Source organism: Heliangelus exortis, chromosome 6 (genome assembly GCF_036169615.1).
Source record: "Heliangelus exortis chromosome 6, bHelExo1.hap1, whole genome shotgun sequence".
NCBI classification, from domain to species: domain Eukaryota; kingdom Metazoa; phylum Chordata; class Aves; order Apodiformes; family Trochilidae; genus Heliangelus; species Heliangelus exortis.
This window is the reverse complement of record NC_092427.1, coordinates 33,743,691-33,759,741: the sequence shown is the minus strand read 5'-3', so window position 1 is coordinate 33,759,741 and position 16,051 is coordinate 33,743,691. Positions and strand designations below refer to the sequence as shown.

Genomic DNA, 16,051 nt, shown 5'->3' with positions numbered 1-16,051 from the left:
CATGCAATGCTTGCCATCTAAGCTTCAAACTTCCAATTCAGACACCACAGCTCCAAAGCTGTTTCTTTAGGAAACACGTGTAATAAGTTAGTCTAGATAGCCACATATTCCAATGACACCAGGGGAATATAAAAAAAATGTCAACATTGAAATTTTACTGCTAGGCTGACAAAGTTTTTTTCCCAAGACATGAAAATAGATCTGGTTCTTCCTTCAGAGAACAGTTATTTGAAACTCTTTTTGGACCAACTTCCCCAGCAAACTATTTCAAGGTATCAAATGATACAATCCAAGCCACCCAAAGCTTCCAGTGATCCCCAGGAACCCAGGTTAGCCTGGACACAGAGACACTTAGCAGATGTTTTTCTTATGATGAGCCTGATAAAACATCATTAAAACAGAATCAAATTTTTTCCCTAGCACGATATTATCTTGATAAATTTCTGTGCAGAATTAACTTTGCTCAAGGTATTTAAATTTTATAAACACAAAATGCCTAACACAACAGGCTTCACTTCAATATAAGCTGGAAACTGTATGAGAAGCACACAAAACCAGATATTTTGTTCCCACTAGCAGCATCCTGCAATGGTTCATTGTACATTAACCTAAACCACTTGAAACAAACAATTAGGAAATTGTGTCTGATGAACTGCAGCACAGTAAATCTTTTTGGCATAAAGCATTATAAGAATTGACTAAATAAATCCTTAAAGGCATCTGTACTGTTTTGGTAAAGTGACAATAATGGCAAAGAACTGCTGTTTCAATACCTTAACACAATTGTTAATTAGTCTCATAAAGATAGATTGTTTCCAGGGAATTCTCAGTTTTACAAGCTGAGCTACACAAATAGTTTTTTTTAATGGCTTCTTTCTTCCTTTTTTTCTTACAGTAATAACACAGATTCAGAATTCCCAGTATCCCCCATAATCTCTGTCCATTTCTGAAGGAACTTGCTGTTTAATTCAAAAATGAAAACCCTAAAAAAAGTTATGGAAGGTGCAATAGTAGGCAGAACAACTTTTACATTTAAATAAACCTCTGCTCCAATACCTCTGAGCAGCTAAGCAGGAAACAGTGCAACCCCCCAGCAATGTGAGGCAGCAGACAAACCACAGCAGCATTCCCTACCAGAACTCCCAGTGTTTGGAAAGCTTTAAACATATTCAAGTCAAAGCTGTCTTAGTAGTTGGCAACCCTCAACGAATGAGTAATTAGTAAGTAGTAACACATTAAGGGTAAAACGTTTGCATACCATGAAAATGCTTAATTTTCCTGTGTTTCTTTGGTCAGTACACTTGGATACTTTCTAATTACCAAGCCCAATTCTACCAAGCCCAAGGGCATGAAACCAAGAAATTGTTTATGTCCAGCTCTGTGGACCAGCACACAGATGATGTTTGAGGGCACAAACCATTTCCAATGAAACATAAAGACCTCGAGGAGATGGCAGCAATGTCTCTTGCCATAAATAGGTTTACCACAGAATCCCAGAATGACTGGGGTTTGAAGAGACCTCAGGAGATCATCTGCCCCCCTGCCAAAACATGTTCATCTGGAGTAGGTTGCACAGGATCATAGAATCAGAATTGGCTGGGTTGGAAGGGACCTCAGAGGTCATCAAGTCCAGCCCTTGATCCACTCCCGCTGCATGTGGATGGAGTCCAGGAGAGTTTTGAATGTCTCTAGAGATGGAGACTCAACCACCCCTCTGGGCAGCCTGTTCCAGTCCTTTATAACCCTTACAGTAAAGAATTTCCTCCTTATGTTTTGGTTGAACCTCTTGTGTTCCAGTTTGTGATCATTGCTCCTTGTCCTGACACTGGACATGACTGAAAAGAGGCTGGTATACTGGTTTGTAAGCCCTATTCTCTCATTCCAGCTCTATTTCCAGATATATCTCTAATTATCACAGATGGGGGATGGTATCACCTTCACCTCCAGGACAAGACATGTTGGTTTTAGATGACAAGTGAGCAGTCAGGGCCAGGCAGTTCCTGTGGAGCTATCACAGCCCATTTACAGCATGGTTTGCCATTCCTGCTCCTGTTGTCTGGCACCAGGAGCTTTCCAGAAGTGGGTGGATACTCTGTGTTTTGCAACAAGGGGCAACTCACCCAATTTGGGCTCATTGGAAATCCTGCACAGGCCAGAGAAATGCAGGACAGGCATTGCTCAAGTCACTATTTGGTCATTTATTTCCTTAAATTCTCTGACAATACCTTTGGAGTACCAGAATTAAAGGCATTCAATAGCCTGAAATTGAACCTGGCAGCTAAAACAAACTGTTACTACCTAAGTTAGAATTAATGATGCCCTGAAGTTTTCCAACAATCATTAAACATTAAGGTACACAGAGTTTATTCCCTAAATAACTGCATGATCTAGAAGAAAACTAAATATATGCACCTCAGACCATCTGATAATGAAGACACCATAGGGAAGAGCCTACACATCACTGAAGATACTTTCAAAAGCAACTACTTCTAGAACCAACAAATTTACCTAGAAACACTTATAAAGTGTCTTATCTAGGAAAGGCTCTTAAGAATATGTTCCATTTATATTTATATAAAAATGCTTTCTTACCTTCAATTTTCTAACAGCATCTCTTACAACTTCTGTGCCTTTGGGCTGCTCCACTTCTGTACTGCCAAGAAACTGAAAAGATTGTCATTTGTGAGAAAGCAGTTCTAGACTGAAAGGCCTAATTGATCCATGTCACCTTATTTTCTGATTATTTCCAAAACATTTGGGAAAGACAATTGTTTCTATTACAGATAAATCACAAAATATCACACAGCTATTTCTAGTCCAGTTAATAGCAAGACATAAATTCTAATTAGACAAATATAAGAGTTACTAAAAGCAGCTTTTAATAAACATTTTGTCTCAATCTCTTGAGGAAATAATGAAAAAATACCAATATAATATGCTTCCAATGAATCAACATGAGCCAATTGTTGCAAGTATGCTACAAAAACTTCCACAGAGTGATGCAAGATAAATTAAAAAGCCTGATGTTGCTTTCAGAGATACTTGGTGCAATAACTTCATAGACTTAAAGGACCCAGTCTCCAACTTACACCATACCAAAGGCACATATGAAACATATACCTATTAATATACAAAGTAGGAGAATTCAAAGAGACCTTACCATTTCTTTATTTACACACTGAAATACTTTTACATTCTGCTGTACAGTTTTTCCTTGCATTCAACTATACTGTTACAAAATGTATGATAATCCTGCCTGACCCACATTTGTGAAATAATTTAATTAATTTTTAACTGCCTGATTTTCAGATTGAGGTACAGCTGATTTACGTAACCCCGTGTACTCCTATATACCAAAATAATGCTATCAAGAGAAAAAAAACACACCCATGTTTTTCTCTGAAGTGCACAATCTTCTAATATGATGCAGAGACTTGTCCAAGTTTTAAATCTTCACCGTTTCAAGGAGCTTTGATTTCCCAAGTTACAGGTAACTCTAAAGTTAAAGAAGCTTTGCAGCTCGACCAATTATTAAGTCTCATTAGAAATTTGTTACTGACTTTGGAATAGGATGCACCATGAATAAAATGGTGTGGGAATCTCAACACCAGGCACTTCTGCTATCAATACTCTTCACTACTACAATTGTCCAACTAGGAGAGCAAGATTCTGTAATAAGAATAAACTTCTACTACTGATTTGTTGTCTTTCATGCAACACCTCTGGTGATTTTAAACAGAGGGTGTTGAAATTTAACAGCTGCAAAAAAACACCTGTATACAGAGAAAAGAACAGTCCTTGAACATTATGGATACTACATGTGACAGAGACAGAAAGGGAGAGGTGAGTGAATGTATATGAGCAAGGTAACCACGAGCTTGAATGGACAAGAGAGAAGAGCAAATGAGCATCTAAAAGGATTACTCCCAATACTGGTATCTGCACACAGGCAGCACACACTTGGCTTGCTGTAACATTTGTGAACAACCCAGGGTACATTATGTGCAGGGCAGGAGTCCTGCATAAGCCCAGGCAATAACCAGGTACAAGTGTGGACAAGGCTCCATGAAAAGAGCTCAGGTACTGATGTCCATGGTGACATAGGAAAAGGTCTCTTGATAGCAACAGAGGCATTTCCCCTCCCTTTACCTCTTATTCCAAGTCCTAGAAAGATGCTGTATTCAACAAATCCCAGCAGCAATAAATCCATCATTCCCTGGACAATAAATTCCATAAATATATTTTCCCTGGGGCTTGGATCTCATGCTAGTTCACATAACTGCCTTAGAAAGCATAAGGACCAAGCTGAGCTTCTGCCACAGCTGGGGCATCTCTTAAATTTCACTGCATTTGTAAGCCCACAGTAATGTTCCCCAAATCAGATATTAGCATTTCTGATCAAGAATGGGGGGAGAAGACAACATCTAAATAGAAAGATTACCTGCTGAAAGCACAGGTTTAAATGACTGCAAATCCTAAGCAAACACATACTAATTGGGTAGGATCAGGAAGTTACAAAAGAAATAAATAACCAAGACTCAAGTGTATGAAAATATCATGAGTGTTCTATCAATATTTAGGGAACAAAACAAATCTGAATTCAACCAGTCATTCCCAAGGCACTGTTTTCCAGATAAGTATTGGTTTTGACATTAAGCATCACTACTGAAATGTGTATTGCTCTCAGAAGTTTTGAACTGGATGTGGAATCAAAGCTTATGCTTAATAAACTATTCAGTGTAAGAAAATACAGTAAGATAGCATTTAATCCATAAATACAAAGGAGATTTGTAGTGCAAGCTTTAATATCAATCAGAGATTATGAGGTCTTGCCATGGGTTGCATTGCTTGCATCTGATATCTATTTTCATCACTTAACTGTGGTTCTATTATTTCTTTATTCAGGTAAGCTCAAACTTTAGTCATAAATGCTTACACATTTCATGCCTGACCTTCATATGCTTTCTCACGTAATTTATTTAATTAGTTAGGTTTGGTAAGGCAGTAATAAAAGCAGCAATTAAGAGCAAAAATTCTGAATGTTTGAATTAATTAGACTGATCTACTTTGGGACAATAAACTAAAACAATTTCATATCAAGACAGTTTATTTTCTAATTCCAACAAAGGAAAGATTATATAAATTATAGCTAATTGGAGCCTTTTAATTGCTTGCTTTTTCATCTGCTCTGAACCTTTTCGGTGTCATCTGCCCCATCATCCCATTTTGTTTAATATTAGGTAGCAATTACTACAACATTACTCATAATACTTAAGCTAAGCAAACGTATATATTTGCAAAGCTGAGACTTAAGCTCAATGTGACACAGGTGACTGAATAATCCCTGACACACAGTGGATGTGCTGCCACCTCTGGGGCTTCTAAACTAAATAACTAACAGCTCATTCACCATCCTCATGACATGGGGAAATAGGCATTGGACTGTGGTCATTTCAGCAGATTTTTCTCACCAAATTTGACACAGAGAACAAGTATTTCTTCTATCAGAAATTCAGTACAGGTGTGGCATGAATAGAATAAATATTCTTTGTGGCAGATTTTCTGCAACAAGAAATTCAAGTTAAATTGGTAAATACAAAATTTGCCTTTTCAAGATCAGGCTTCTTCGGAAAAAAAAGCAATAAGATGCAGAATTCTAGATAGGAACTTTAAAAGTCAGCAATTGCTTTGATCACTTCAGGTTCCCTCCCACAGCTATGGCCTCCTGGCAGACCCAGATGATGAGAAAAATCCAACACAAAATACAGCTGTTCCTGAGAGGCACGTCAGAACAACTCCTATGCTTATTTTAATCACAGAATGAAGAAACAGCAAACAATGGAGTAGTTTCCCTTCAGATCATTCACTATTCATTCTATATGCTATTTAATAAATGCATTAATTCCCTAAGTGTTCATTAACATAAAATACATACTACAGATTTAAAATGTTTACATAGGATTCTTAGATGTATTTACTGCTTCCCAGAAGCAAAAGGCTTATCCTTGAAGTACTTCATGCATATACCAGTTTAAACAAAAATTATCAGTAAGTTAGACATGCCACTAGACTTGACACTTTAAATATTTATGTACTGTTAGGTTTAGTGCTAGTAAGAGTTTGAGCTGGGTGTTTTAAGCTCAGAGAGGCTGACATTTAATATTTTGTACAACAAAGCAACCTAAGGTATTTTTTTCTCAAATAAATTACTACACATTTTTCATTGCAGACTGACATTCTTCCAAACACATTCCCTGTGGAACTGATACAAGGTTATTTTCCTAATATTTTACTTACCCTGCTCTCACTTGCAGCTGTCTATAATCAGAAGCAACTTTAATGAGGTCCACAGATCTTATCAGTCAAAACAGTTTAACTTATTCTTTTAAGTATATTAATGCTTGTTCTTCCCTCACTGATGTTTGCTGCTAGGAATGTGAGCTGATGACCAGCCACATGCAAGACAAACACCTCAGATCACACTGGTTGTAACTGAATATTAGCAGACAACCAGATGTGTTTGCTCCATTTTCAAAGATTTAAAATACAGCCAATTTATAATCAACAGGTATTTATCACTGAGACTGAATGGGAGAAATTCAACCTTGTGTTAAAAATGACCGAGAGTCAATATTCTGCTTAATGGTTTAATTAATTAATGAAATTGAAATTGCAATGAGCAAAACAGCGCTGGGTGCATGGGGAGTTCTCTGCTCCACTCACACGGATACTTCTAAAACTCTAGAATTACCTTATATTGATTAAAATTCTATGAATATTAAAAAGGGGTGGGTTTACATATATATTCATAGGGATTACATCATGTTATTACAATATTCATGATAGGAGGAGTCCTCTTTTGGGGAGATATCCGGGGGTCATCAGGGGGTCTCTGGATGAAGTAAGAAGTCTTCCTCAAACTTCAACCCTTTACCTTTCTTGTTTTCACTGACTTCATTATCTTGTTACAGAGCAAAATTAGACCCTAGCCATAATTTTTCCCTTATCTGCTTATTTTTATGTTGTCTTTGTGCAGATGTTCACATTCTTTTGGTGCCTCATTAGCCTTGACAGGGCCTTGTTTTAAGAACAAGGCCCACGCTTCAATTATCGCCGAGACAGAAGTTGGTCTCGTTAAGGCCTTGTGTTGCTTACACTGTTTATGTGGAAAATCACGTCTCACTTGCTTTGTCTATCCCCATATTCACTTTCTTCTTAGTTTAATTCTGAATTTACTGGCTAGGAATACAAATTCATAAACATATATTACAACCATTTATTACACTTGGAATGGTCTCACATAACAGACTCTTGGTGGTGAATGCTTCTTCCTTCAAAATGTAGTTAGAATGGAAAGTTTCTTATGCATTTAACTTAAGCAAGACATGCTTTAGTCCAATTCCAAAGTGAAAGGATCAAAAATGCCTTTTAAGTTTTTTTATGACTGGAGAAATTGAGAAAATAAAAGGAAAAGTGAGCCTTTTTTAAAACTTATCTTGATGGCTCAATTAGAAATTGAATCTTCACCTAGGGATCTTCAGGGATCCAGAATCCTTTAGAGTTCTGAGAAGTCTATTGCTGTTATCACATCTGCAATAGCTATTGCTGAGGTCAGGTGAATTTGTTAACTTTTTTTTTTCTTTCTCTTCTTTTTTTTTTTTTTTTTTTTTTTTTTTTTTCTTTTAGAATGCAAAGTATATCCAGATGCTTTTCTTCAAAACTTAGGGGAAATACAAAAAACCTCATCCACCCTTGTAAAAAATTAAGTTTTAAAAAGGAAAGAAAATAACTAAAAATATAAATATAAAAATAATTAAACTTAGATCTTGAGTAAGAAATATATTTAGGAGCACTTTTGAATTTTTAACACAGACTTCCACTCTTCCAGTAGAGAGCAGTGTAGGATATTTTAATAATAAAACAACATCTGCTTTCTTTTTGTCATCACATTTCAATCTTTAAGCAAACCCAGTCTTTCAAAGAGCCACATTTCTGCGAAAGCCCTTGAGCATTAGAAGTTCTTCTATGCAGATTTAAATGCAGTTATAGAAAAAAAGCACTTACAAACTTATACAATAAAGAACGGGAAAAAGCAATGCAAAATTACTGGATACCTGCTGCCAAAATTTGACAAATTTACAGTGTAATTGAAAGGGATGTTGATTTAGTGATGAAAGGAAGACAAATGTATCCCCATCCTGTTAACATCAGAATGACAATATATAATAGAAAATGAGAGTGAAAATTTAGAAGCTATGCAGAAAATCAATGAATAAATGTCTAGGCTGGTAATCATCTCCCAAGATGCCAACAGGTTTTGTTCAGCCTTGCGTAAGTGAATCTTCTCCATGAATTAAATAGTGGAAATTCATCATGACCTAAAAAATAAACACTTTTTTCACCTCTTTTTACTTTGGCTTCCTTCTCTTTCTCTATTGTACAGCCCAGTTTCCCATCTGTAACAGCTTCCTTGGTTCTCTACTGACACAGGTTCTCACCAGAGTACATAAATGTTTGGATTTTTCCCTTTTGGGGAGGCTGAACTCCAATAACACCTTAAGAACAAATGCATCTCCCAGGCATGATTAGTGCTCAGCCTAGAGCAGACATCAACTGCCCACAGGAGAATATGAGAGAGCAAAGTGCCACAGACTCAGCACATTCCCCAAATGTCCCCTGCTTGCCTGGCATGTAATGCTCAGCACAAATGGTGACTGACACAGGAAAAATATTCTAAGCATTTTTCGGAAGGAGCACCCGGGCAGAGTTTGCAAAAACAAAAAAGGAAGGACTGCACAGAATCACACAGAGTCATTCTGCTTGGAAAAGACATTTAAGATAATGAGTCCAAACATTAACCTAACTCTAGCAAGTCCAGTGCTAAATCATATTCCTAAGTGCTAAATCATATTCCTAAGCACCACATCTACCTGTCCTTTAAACATCTCCAGGGACAGTGATTCAACTACCTCCCTGGGCAGCCTGTTCCAGTGTTTAATAAAGCTTTCAGTGAAGAAATTTCTTCTAATACTTAAGCTAAACCTTGGCTGGCACAACTTGAGACAATTTTCTCTTGTCCTGCTGCTTGTTACTAGGGTAAAAGACAAATTAAGATTAACAATATAAAGAAAACCAGAAGTGCCTTTTGATGGAGATCAGACATTACCAGGTATCTCATCCATCAATAAAATCAAGCCAAATGCCTGTGAGAAAACACAGGTGAAAATCTGCACAGTAATTAAGATAAAAGGAAAATCTATCTGATAAGCTACTGAAATGTTTTGGGAGAAACAGCATTAGAGAAAGAACCATAACATAATTAGGAAACTGCTAAGAAAAGAATCTTTTGGATGCAGTTCTCAATTTTAAGCTTTGCTGGTTTAATTTGTATTTTCTTCTAGTCTCTAAAAGGGTAGTAACTAAGAGCTCATTAAGATTGCTTGTGTAAACAAATAATCTCAGTCTTTAAATTTAGTTCAATGACTAAATAATAAAGAACATAATTTGATAATTAAAGCTTAACATGTCTTTGAACAGACAATATCAACATCTCCCTTGAGTAGTCCACCTCACCAGGCTCTGGATGGGCTTCTTGCCAGGAACCTGAATGTATGGAAACAGGAATACCTAGAAATATTCTGGTAAAGCATATCCTGCCTACACCTGTTTTTTAAGGCACATTTAGATTTTATGAGAAATTATCTAGCTGCTCACTGGGAATCATGGTCCAAATAAGCTAGATCTAGTCTGGTGCTACTTTAAAGGCAAAAGAAAAAGAAAAATTACAGTAATTAGTGATCAGATGGGAAAAACTAAAGGACACAAAAAAATGAGAATACAATAGACTTGTACATTTACATTAAAAAAAAACATTTCAGAACAGCTTAGGGGACATCCTGTAAGTGATCAGAACTCAGGCCTTTTCCAGAGGCATCCATGAGGTGATATGGTAAAGTGGCTATCAACAAGGATATACTTAACATTAAATCAGATTGCAACACAGCTACCAAAGCTGTTCTCTGCATAAAAACATGTAACCCAAAGGTAAAATAATGCTCAGAAATACAACCAGTACCTCGTACAAGGAAGATAAGAGCAGGCTGAAACACAGGAAAAAAGCAAAAAGGTAAAAATTTTAGCTTGTCAAGAGTGTCACTAAAGAAAAATACCAGTTGTACAAGAAAACACATTATTTCTTCAGTCCATCAAACTACAGAGCACTACAGAAGCACGTCTCAAACTGTATTATCCCCTGAAGCACTATCAGGCTGAATCTGAAGATTATAATGGAGCTGGGGAGGTGATGGGGGTGTGTACACTACTCTCCCATTGCATACCCCATTATCAGCCAGCTGAGAGCTACCCAGAGTTTAGCCACAGGCTGAGAATAAACAGAGCTACACACAGACTCCCACCCTTTAACAACTGGATGAGGAAAAATGAAGTTCTCTGGTTCTGTCCTGCAGACTTGTTGGCTGGAGCAAACAGTTCACTACAGGTCTAAGAGAGCTCTACATTCCCACCCAGTCAAGGCAGCAGCAGGAGGCAATATATCCCTTAGGAATATCCATTAGGAATACTCCAGCTTGGAGCAAAAAACCTGAAAGCTCAAGTAATTTTTTTAAAAATTATTATAAGTTTCTGGTGTATAAGACAAGTGCTTAGAGAGGAAAAGATTAACAATACCCAAATGACAGTGATACTACTAGTAGTGGAATACCATCCTGAAGTGCCCTGGTACACTTCCCATAGCTGATAAATTAACAAGCAGAGATTATCATAGAATCATAGAACTGGCTGGGTTGGAAGGGACCTCAGAGCTCATCAAGTCCAACCCTTGATCCACTCCCGCTGCAGTTCCCAGCCCATGGCACTGAGTGCCACATCCAGGCTCTTTTGAAATATCTCCAGGGATGGAGAATCCACCCCTTCCCTGGGCAGCCCATTCCAATGGCTGATCACCCTCTCCAGAAAGAAATTCTTTCTAATGTCCAACCTAAACCTCCCCTGGCACAACTTGAGACCTCTTGTGCCCTCTTGTCTTGCTGAGAGTTGCCTGGGAAAAGAGCCCAACCCCCCCCTGGCTCCCACCTCCTTTCAGGGAGTTGTAGAGAGTGATGAGGTCTCCCCTGAGCCTCCTCTTCTCCAGCCTCAACACCCCCAGCTCCCTCAGCCCTTCCTCACAGGACTTGTGCTGGATCCCTTCACAGCCTCCTTGCTCTTCTCTGGACCTGCTCCAGCACCTCAATCTCCTTCCTGAATTGGGGGGCCCAGAACTGGACACAGGACTCAAGCTGTGGCCTCACCAGGGCTGAGCACAGGGGCAATATATTTGGTGTGAAACAAACAAGGGCACAAAACAAGGTGGTAACGAAAGGAAATTTATCAGTATAGAAAAATTATTTCTTCTTGTATGTTCTCTGGTAGCACTGCATTCTTCTGGCAGCATTCTCTCTTTAGGTGTGCTGCTTCATTACCCTTCACATGCAAGAATCCTGTGCTGAGAGACTGGATAAAAGGACCAAGTAAATTTAAGAACACTGCTTCCAGGCTTTATCCTCTGGGTTACAATTTGGACACAATCAGTGCTTACAATTTTGGTGTTTACACGTGGGAACAGATTTTTCTTTTAAAATTCTTTTAATTCCAGAAGTATCTGTCAGCTCCTTTTACTGCAACACAAGATGTCTGTGGGTAATCCAAGGGCACCCTCGTCAGGTTATTACAGCTTTTTTGCTTCAATACAGAAACTATGAACACTTCACACAGATTCATCTGACATCTAATAGCAGCATAAAATTATTACCTTTTGTTTCTCCACTGCTATTCAGCAACTCTGCAGAGCCTCCTGTAGGCTACCACTGTTACTGCCTGGAAGTTTTAGGATAACTAAGAGGAGATAACTCATCAAATGAGAATATTGTTGACTAATGTGATCTACTTTGACCATATTCATGGTCTTTCTGATTTGCTTCTGGCTTGCCTAGAAAATGACTGAGGCATTCAGCTACAGATACTGAATTGCCAGCTCCTGCAATCCCCTATCATTACTTTTATATTAGTTTAGATTTTATTTAGTCTCTAATCTCCAGGAACTAAGAACTGGCAACTCTAAATTCACTGTTGAGAACATAGTATCTCTCTATTTCTCTAAATTTTAGCACTATTCAGTGGGGTGTTTATTCAAACAGATTACTCTTCTGATCCTGTGGGTGCTCAGGGATTCCTGTAAATTCTCAAGAGCCTTTCAGTATCCAGGCAGGGAAAAGAGAACCAATTATCAAACGTGGAACTTCCTTTGGAAAAGTATATTTCAAACACAAAGCCTCTGATCCTCACTCACTGAAGACATTTCATATTGCTTTAATGCCTCAGTTCAGATTTGTATTCTTGACTGGATTGTTCACAGTAAAAAATTATTTACTCTAACTTAGCTGAAGAGACTCCTAAAAGTAATTCAGTCATTATTTTGAACATCAACTTTTCAGCATCATAACAGAGAAGATAAATTTGTCAGCTTTACAAGTCCATAATTAGACAGTAGTTCTGCACCACAGGAATTGGATTCAACTCCAGTATCTTTTCTTTATGGAAATATTAAAATCAAAATACGCCCTCAAATTTATGAAATACCATTTTTCACCAGGTCCTAGATATTTTCAAATATCTTAATACAAGAAGGCTGACATCTTGCTTTTTTTTCCCCATAAACCAGATGTCAATATGGTGATTTAATTTATATTAACAGTAAGATACAACTTCAACAATTCCTATATTACACTCAAATGTAGTGAAGTAGTACAAATAGCTCTAAATCTTTTGCAAAGACTCTTTTGCAGAGATGCCAAATGTATTATTAGAAACTTAGGACACAGAGAGCAACTTTGCTTTAATTCCCACTTAGTGTCAGCTGACTAGCTAGCAACACTGGCAAATCCAGAGGGAATTTCACTGCACTGCAGTGCAGAACAATGTTTTCATTATTACTGCTTCTCTAAACCCACTAAATCTAGATTTCAGCTCATTTTCTCTAGCATCCCCATAAAGGTTACACTCTCCTTACCCCCTCACAACCTCCCAATCTAGTACGATGCTACAATTAAAGGAACAGCAAGATCTCACAACTTTTTTAATAGTTACCACTATAATACCCCACACTAGACATGCAAAACTGTTGTCCTAGTTTCTGGCTCTGTTTTGCCCTGCTCTATCAGGCCACTGCTTTTCACAGTGCCTCTATTCCTTTCACTGTAGCTGGTCTGCTCTGTATTAGCATTCTGCAGGCTATCTTGCTTTTTTTACAAAATATAGCAAGCTAAAGCTTGAACTCCCTATTCTCAGGCTCCATCTGTCCCACTCACTCTTTGTTTCCCTGATGTGATCAAACAACACCTCTCCAAGAGCAAAGAAAACCGAATAGAGATGACAAAAACCACCTTATGAAGAAACAAGCTATGTTGTAAACTATTTGATAACAAAAGCAATCTCAGTTCATAAAACCTGCAAAAACATTCTGTTTCACCAGTAAGATGAAGCTTTCTATCATTTGGAGCATTTTGGTTAAAGCTCAGAACTTCTTTAAGAGAGTGAAGCAGGTGAATTAGGGGAGCATCTCTGAGGCACACGAGTAGAGAGGCCACGATGTCACTCAGAAAGTGGCTGTTCCTTCAAGGAAGGAACAAGGCAAGGCATGAAGCTGAGAACAGCCTTCAGATTCTTTCTTTCAAAACAACATGTAAAAAAACAGCCAGGAGTTTCCATCTGGTGTTTCAAGGTGGGATTGTGCAACTCTGACCATTCAGCTTGCAATAACTTCTCCTGGGACACAAAACCACTGGAGTTTTCCTCTATTCCATGTAAATAAACTCTCCAAGTTGTGGTAGACACTGTGGTGGATTTAAAGATAAATAGCATATACATTAATAAAGAGAAATGGAAATGTTTTGAAGCTACCCTTTTATACTGGAAAATATTACCAATATCTTATAAAAAGCAGAAGTACAATTCCACAGACATTTTTGATGTTGTGAATAAAGTTTGTTTTGCTCTAAACTGAATTCCACCTCCTTAGTCCTTGACTAATGGGATAACACTGAACTTTTAGTATCACACTTTTTTTGCCATGGCAACATACGCTGACACTATAAACAGAAACAGGAATTCTCTGTAGGACAAAAACTAAAAGTCACAGGGAACAAAATGATCATTCAAACACACTCTCCCTTAGTAATATGAACAAATCAGTATTGTCCATTACTCTCAGTTTATCAAAGCCCTTTTCCAGCATAATGAGAAATATGAAATTGTCTGTTTTAAGGGCATCTCTACTGAATCAGGACTTTTATGACTGGGAGCCTTAAATCACCACAGATTAGGATAAATGACTTGTGGTTTAATTCTTGATTCATAGACACGCTTGGCTGTCAAACAGAGGACAAGCAGTGCACCAGAAATAGTTGCTCTGGAGAAAGAATCATAAATGTGTGGAGCTAGTGCTTGGAAATTTAATATAACTCTGGGTAATTATTTTCATGGAACTCATTTTAACTAGACTAAATTTTGAAGAGAATCTTAACCTTTTTCTTTTAAAGTGTTATTACCACAGAAGATCATCTCCTCTTTCATTTGTACTGTATTATACAATATTTATAGAATATATATATATAGCATTGTAACTACTTGGGTGTGTAGGAAATAATTTATACATTCTGTGTAGGAGGTAACAAGACACCACAGGACAGGTAGAGGGGTACAGAGATGTACTGAGGTTTACTAAGGACACAACAGAGAAGTGTCAAGTACTTTTGTTGGGGTTTTGTTGTTTTTCATTTGCTAAACTGTAGAATTCCTATACTGGGCACACACACAAAAAAAGGCCCTAACATTTTCTTAGTAAAGCAACTTCAGTGGGGAAATATGCTGAGTCAGTCTGTAAAGTGCAATCCATAATCACATGGGTAATATATGAGAATGTTCCATATTCACATAAATTAAGAGTATTTTGATATGTGACAAAGAAAATGTCTGTTTTTTTTCTAGTAAAAATGTGATTTTTTTTCTTTGTTCCCCAAAACTACTTCCTAAGCTCTATCTACTACTTTATATGTATTAATTTTATACAAGTTTGGATAAAAAAATCTTTAAATAAAATGGGTATCTTGTTGGAAAAGGACAGGGAAGCCATCACTGGTTCTGGGTGCTTTGATTATTTGAACTGAGAAGTGCTAAGAGCATTAAAAAAGCAGAAATAGGAGTCAGGCTGAAAGAAGAAGCATACTGAAGAATACTGGAGTATACTGAAACATAGGGAAGCTTAAGACTTGATGGGGGCCACTTAAACACAGCAGTTTGATAGCATTTTTAACTATTACAAGTTTTATGAGCACAGTACAAGGTAACCTATTAAGGGATCTTCAGGAATAACATCTCAGACTTTTAAGGAAAACATAAACATACTGGAAATCTTTCTTTTAAAGTCTGGGGACATACCCTTAACATACCTCTGGCCTCATTATCCATGAACAATGAAAAGTTAAATCCTCCTCTGAATCCCTCTCCTTCAACACCATCACAGCTTTTAGAAGCAAGTAGCAAGAGGCAATGAGCCTTCACAAAATAAAACCACAAAACACTTCTGACGTTGCTGTACTGGATCTCTCACTTTTCCTACATGTAACTGGAAGTGTCTTGCCCATGATGATTATTGTTTTATGAAGCTGTTTATATTCTCTCTTGTTAATCTGCTTTTTTTAAAAAGACTGTCTTTCCTTCACATTATCTCACATGAAAGTCAGCTATAAAACATCTGGGATCACCATAACTCATCACTTGGCCTTCAGACACTCCAAGATTATCAACGACTGAGTTTTTTCAAAAACTAGCTAGGAGAGTAATTTATTTTAACAGAATATCTGGAAGAGAAAGAGCTGCCTCTTTAAGCTACCATTCTGTAGACGTTCCAAACAGATTTGCAGAGGACTACCTAACCACAGGAAATACTCTTCCCTCTAAACAATACAAATTAAAAAACTAGAATTTTTAAAATGAGACA

At 37.5% G+C, this 16,051-nt stretch overlaps 1 protein-coding gene across 8 annotated transcripts in view; it reads right to left on the bottom strand.

The window, feature by feature from the left end:
• GULP1 (GULP PTB domain containing engulfment adaptor 1) overlaps window positions 1–16,051 on the bottom strand; it is a 146,126-nt gene that overhangs the window by 38,786 nt on the left and 91,289 nt on the right. For 6 of the 8 annotated variants that reach the window (XM_071747786.1, XM_071747783.1, XM_071747782.1 and 3 more), the window contains one exon: window positions 2,593–2,664. The exons of the other annotated variants lie outside the window; for them this stretch is intronic. In XM_071747786.1, coding sequence (XP_071603887.1) covers window positions 2,593–2,664 — 72 coding nt within the window. The remainder of the gene's footprint in view (window positions 1–2,592; window positions 2,665–16,051) is intronic. 8 annotated transcript variants of the gene reach the window in all.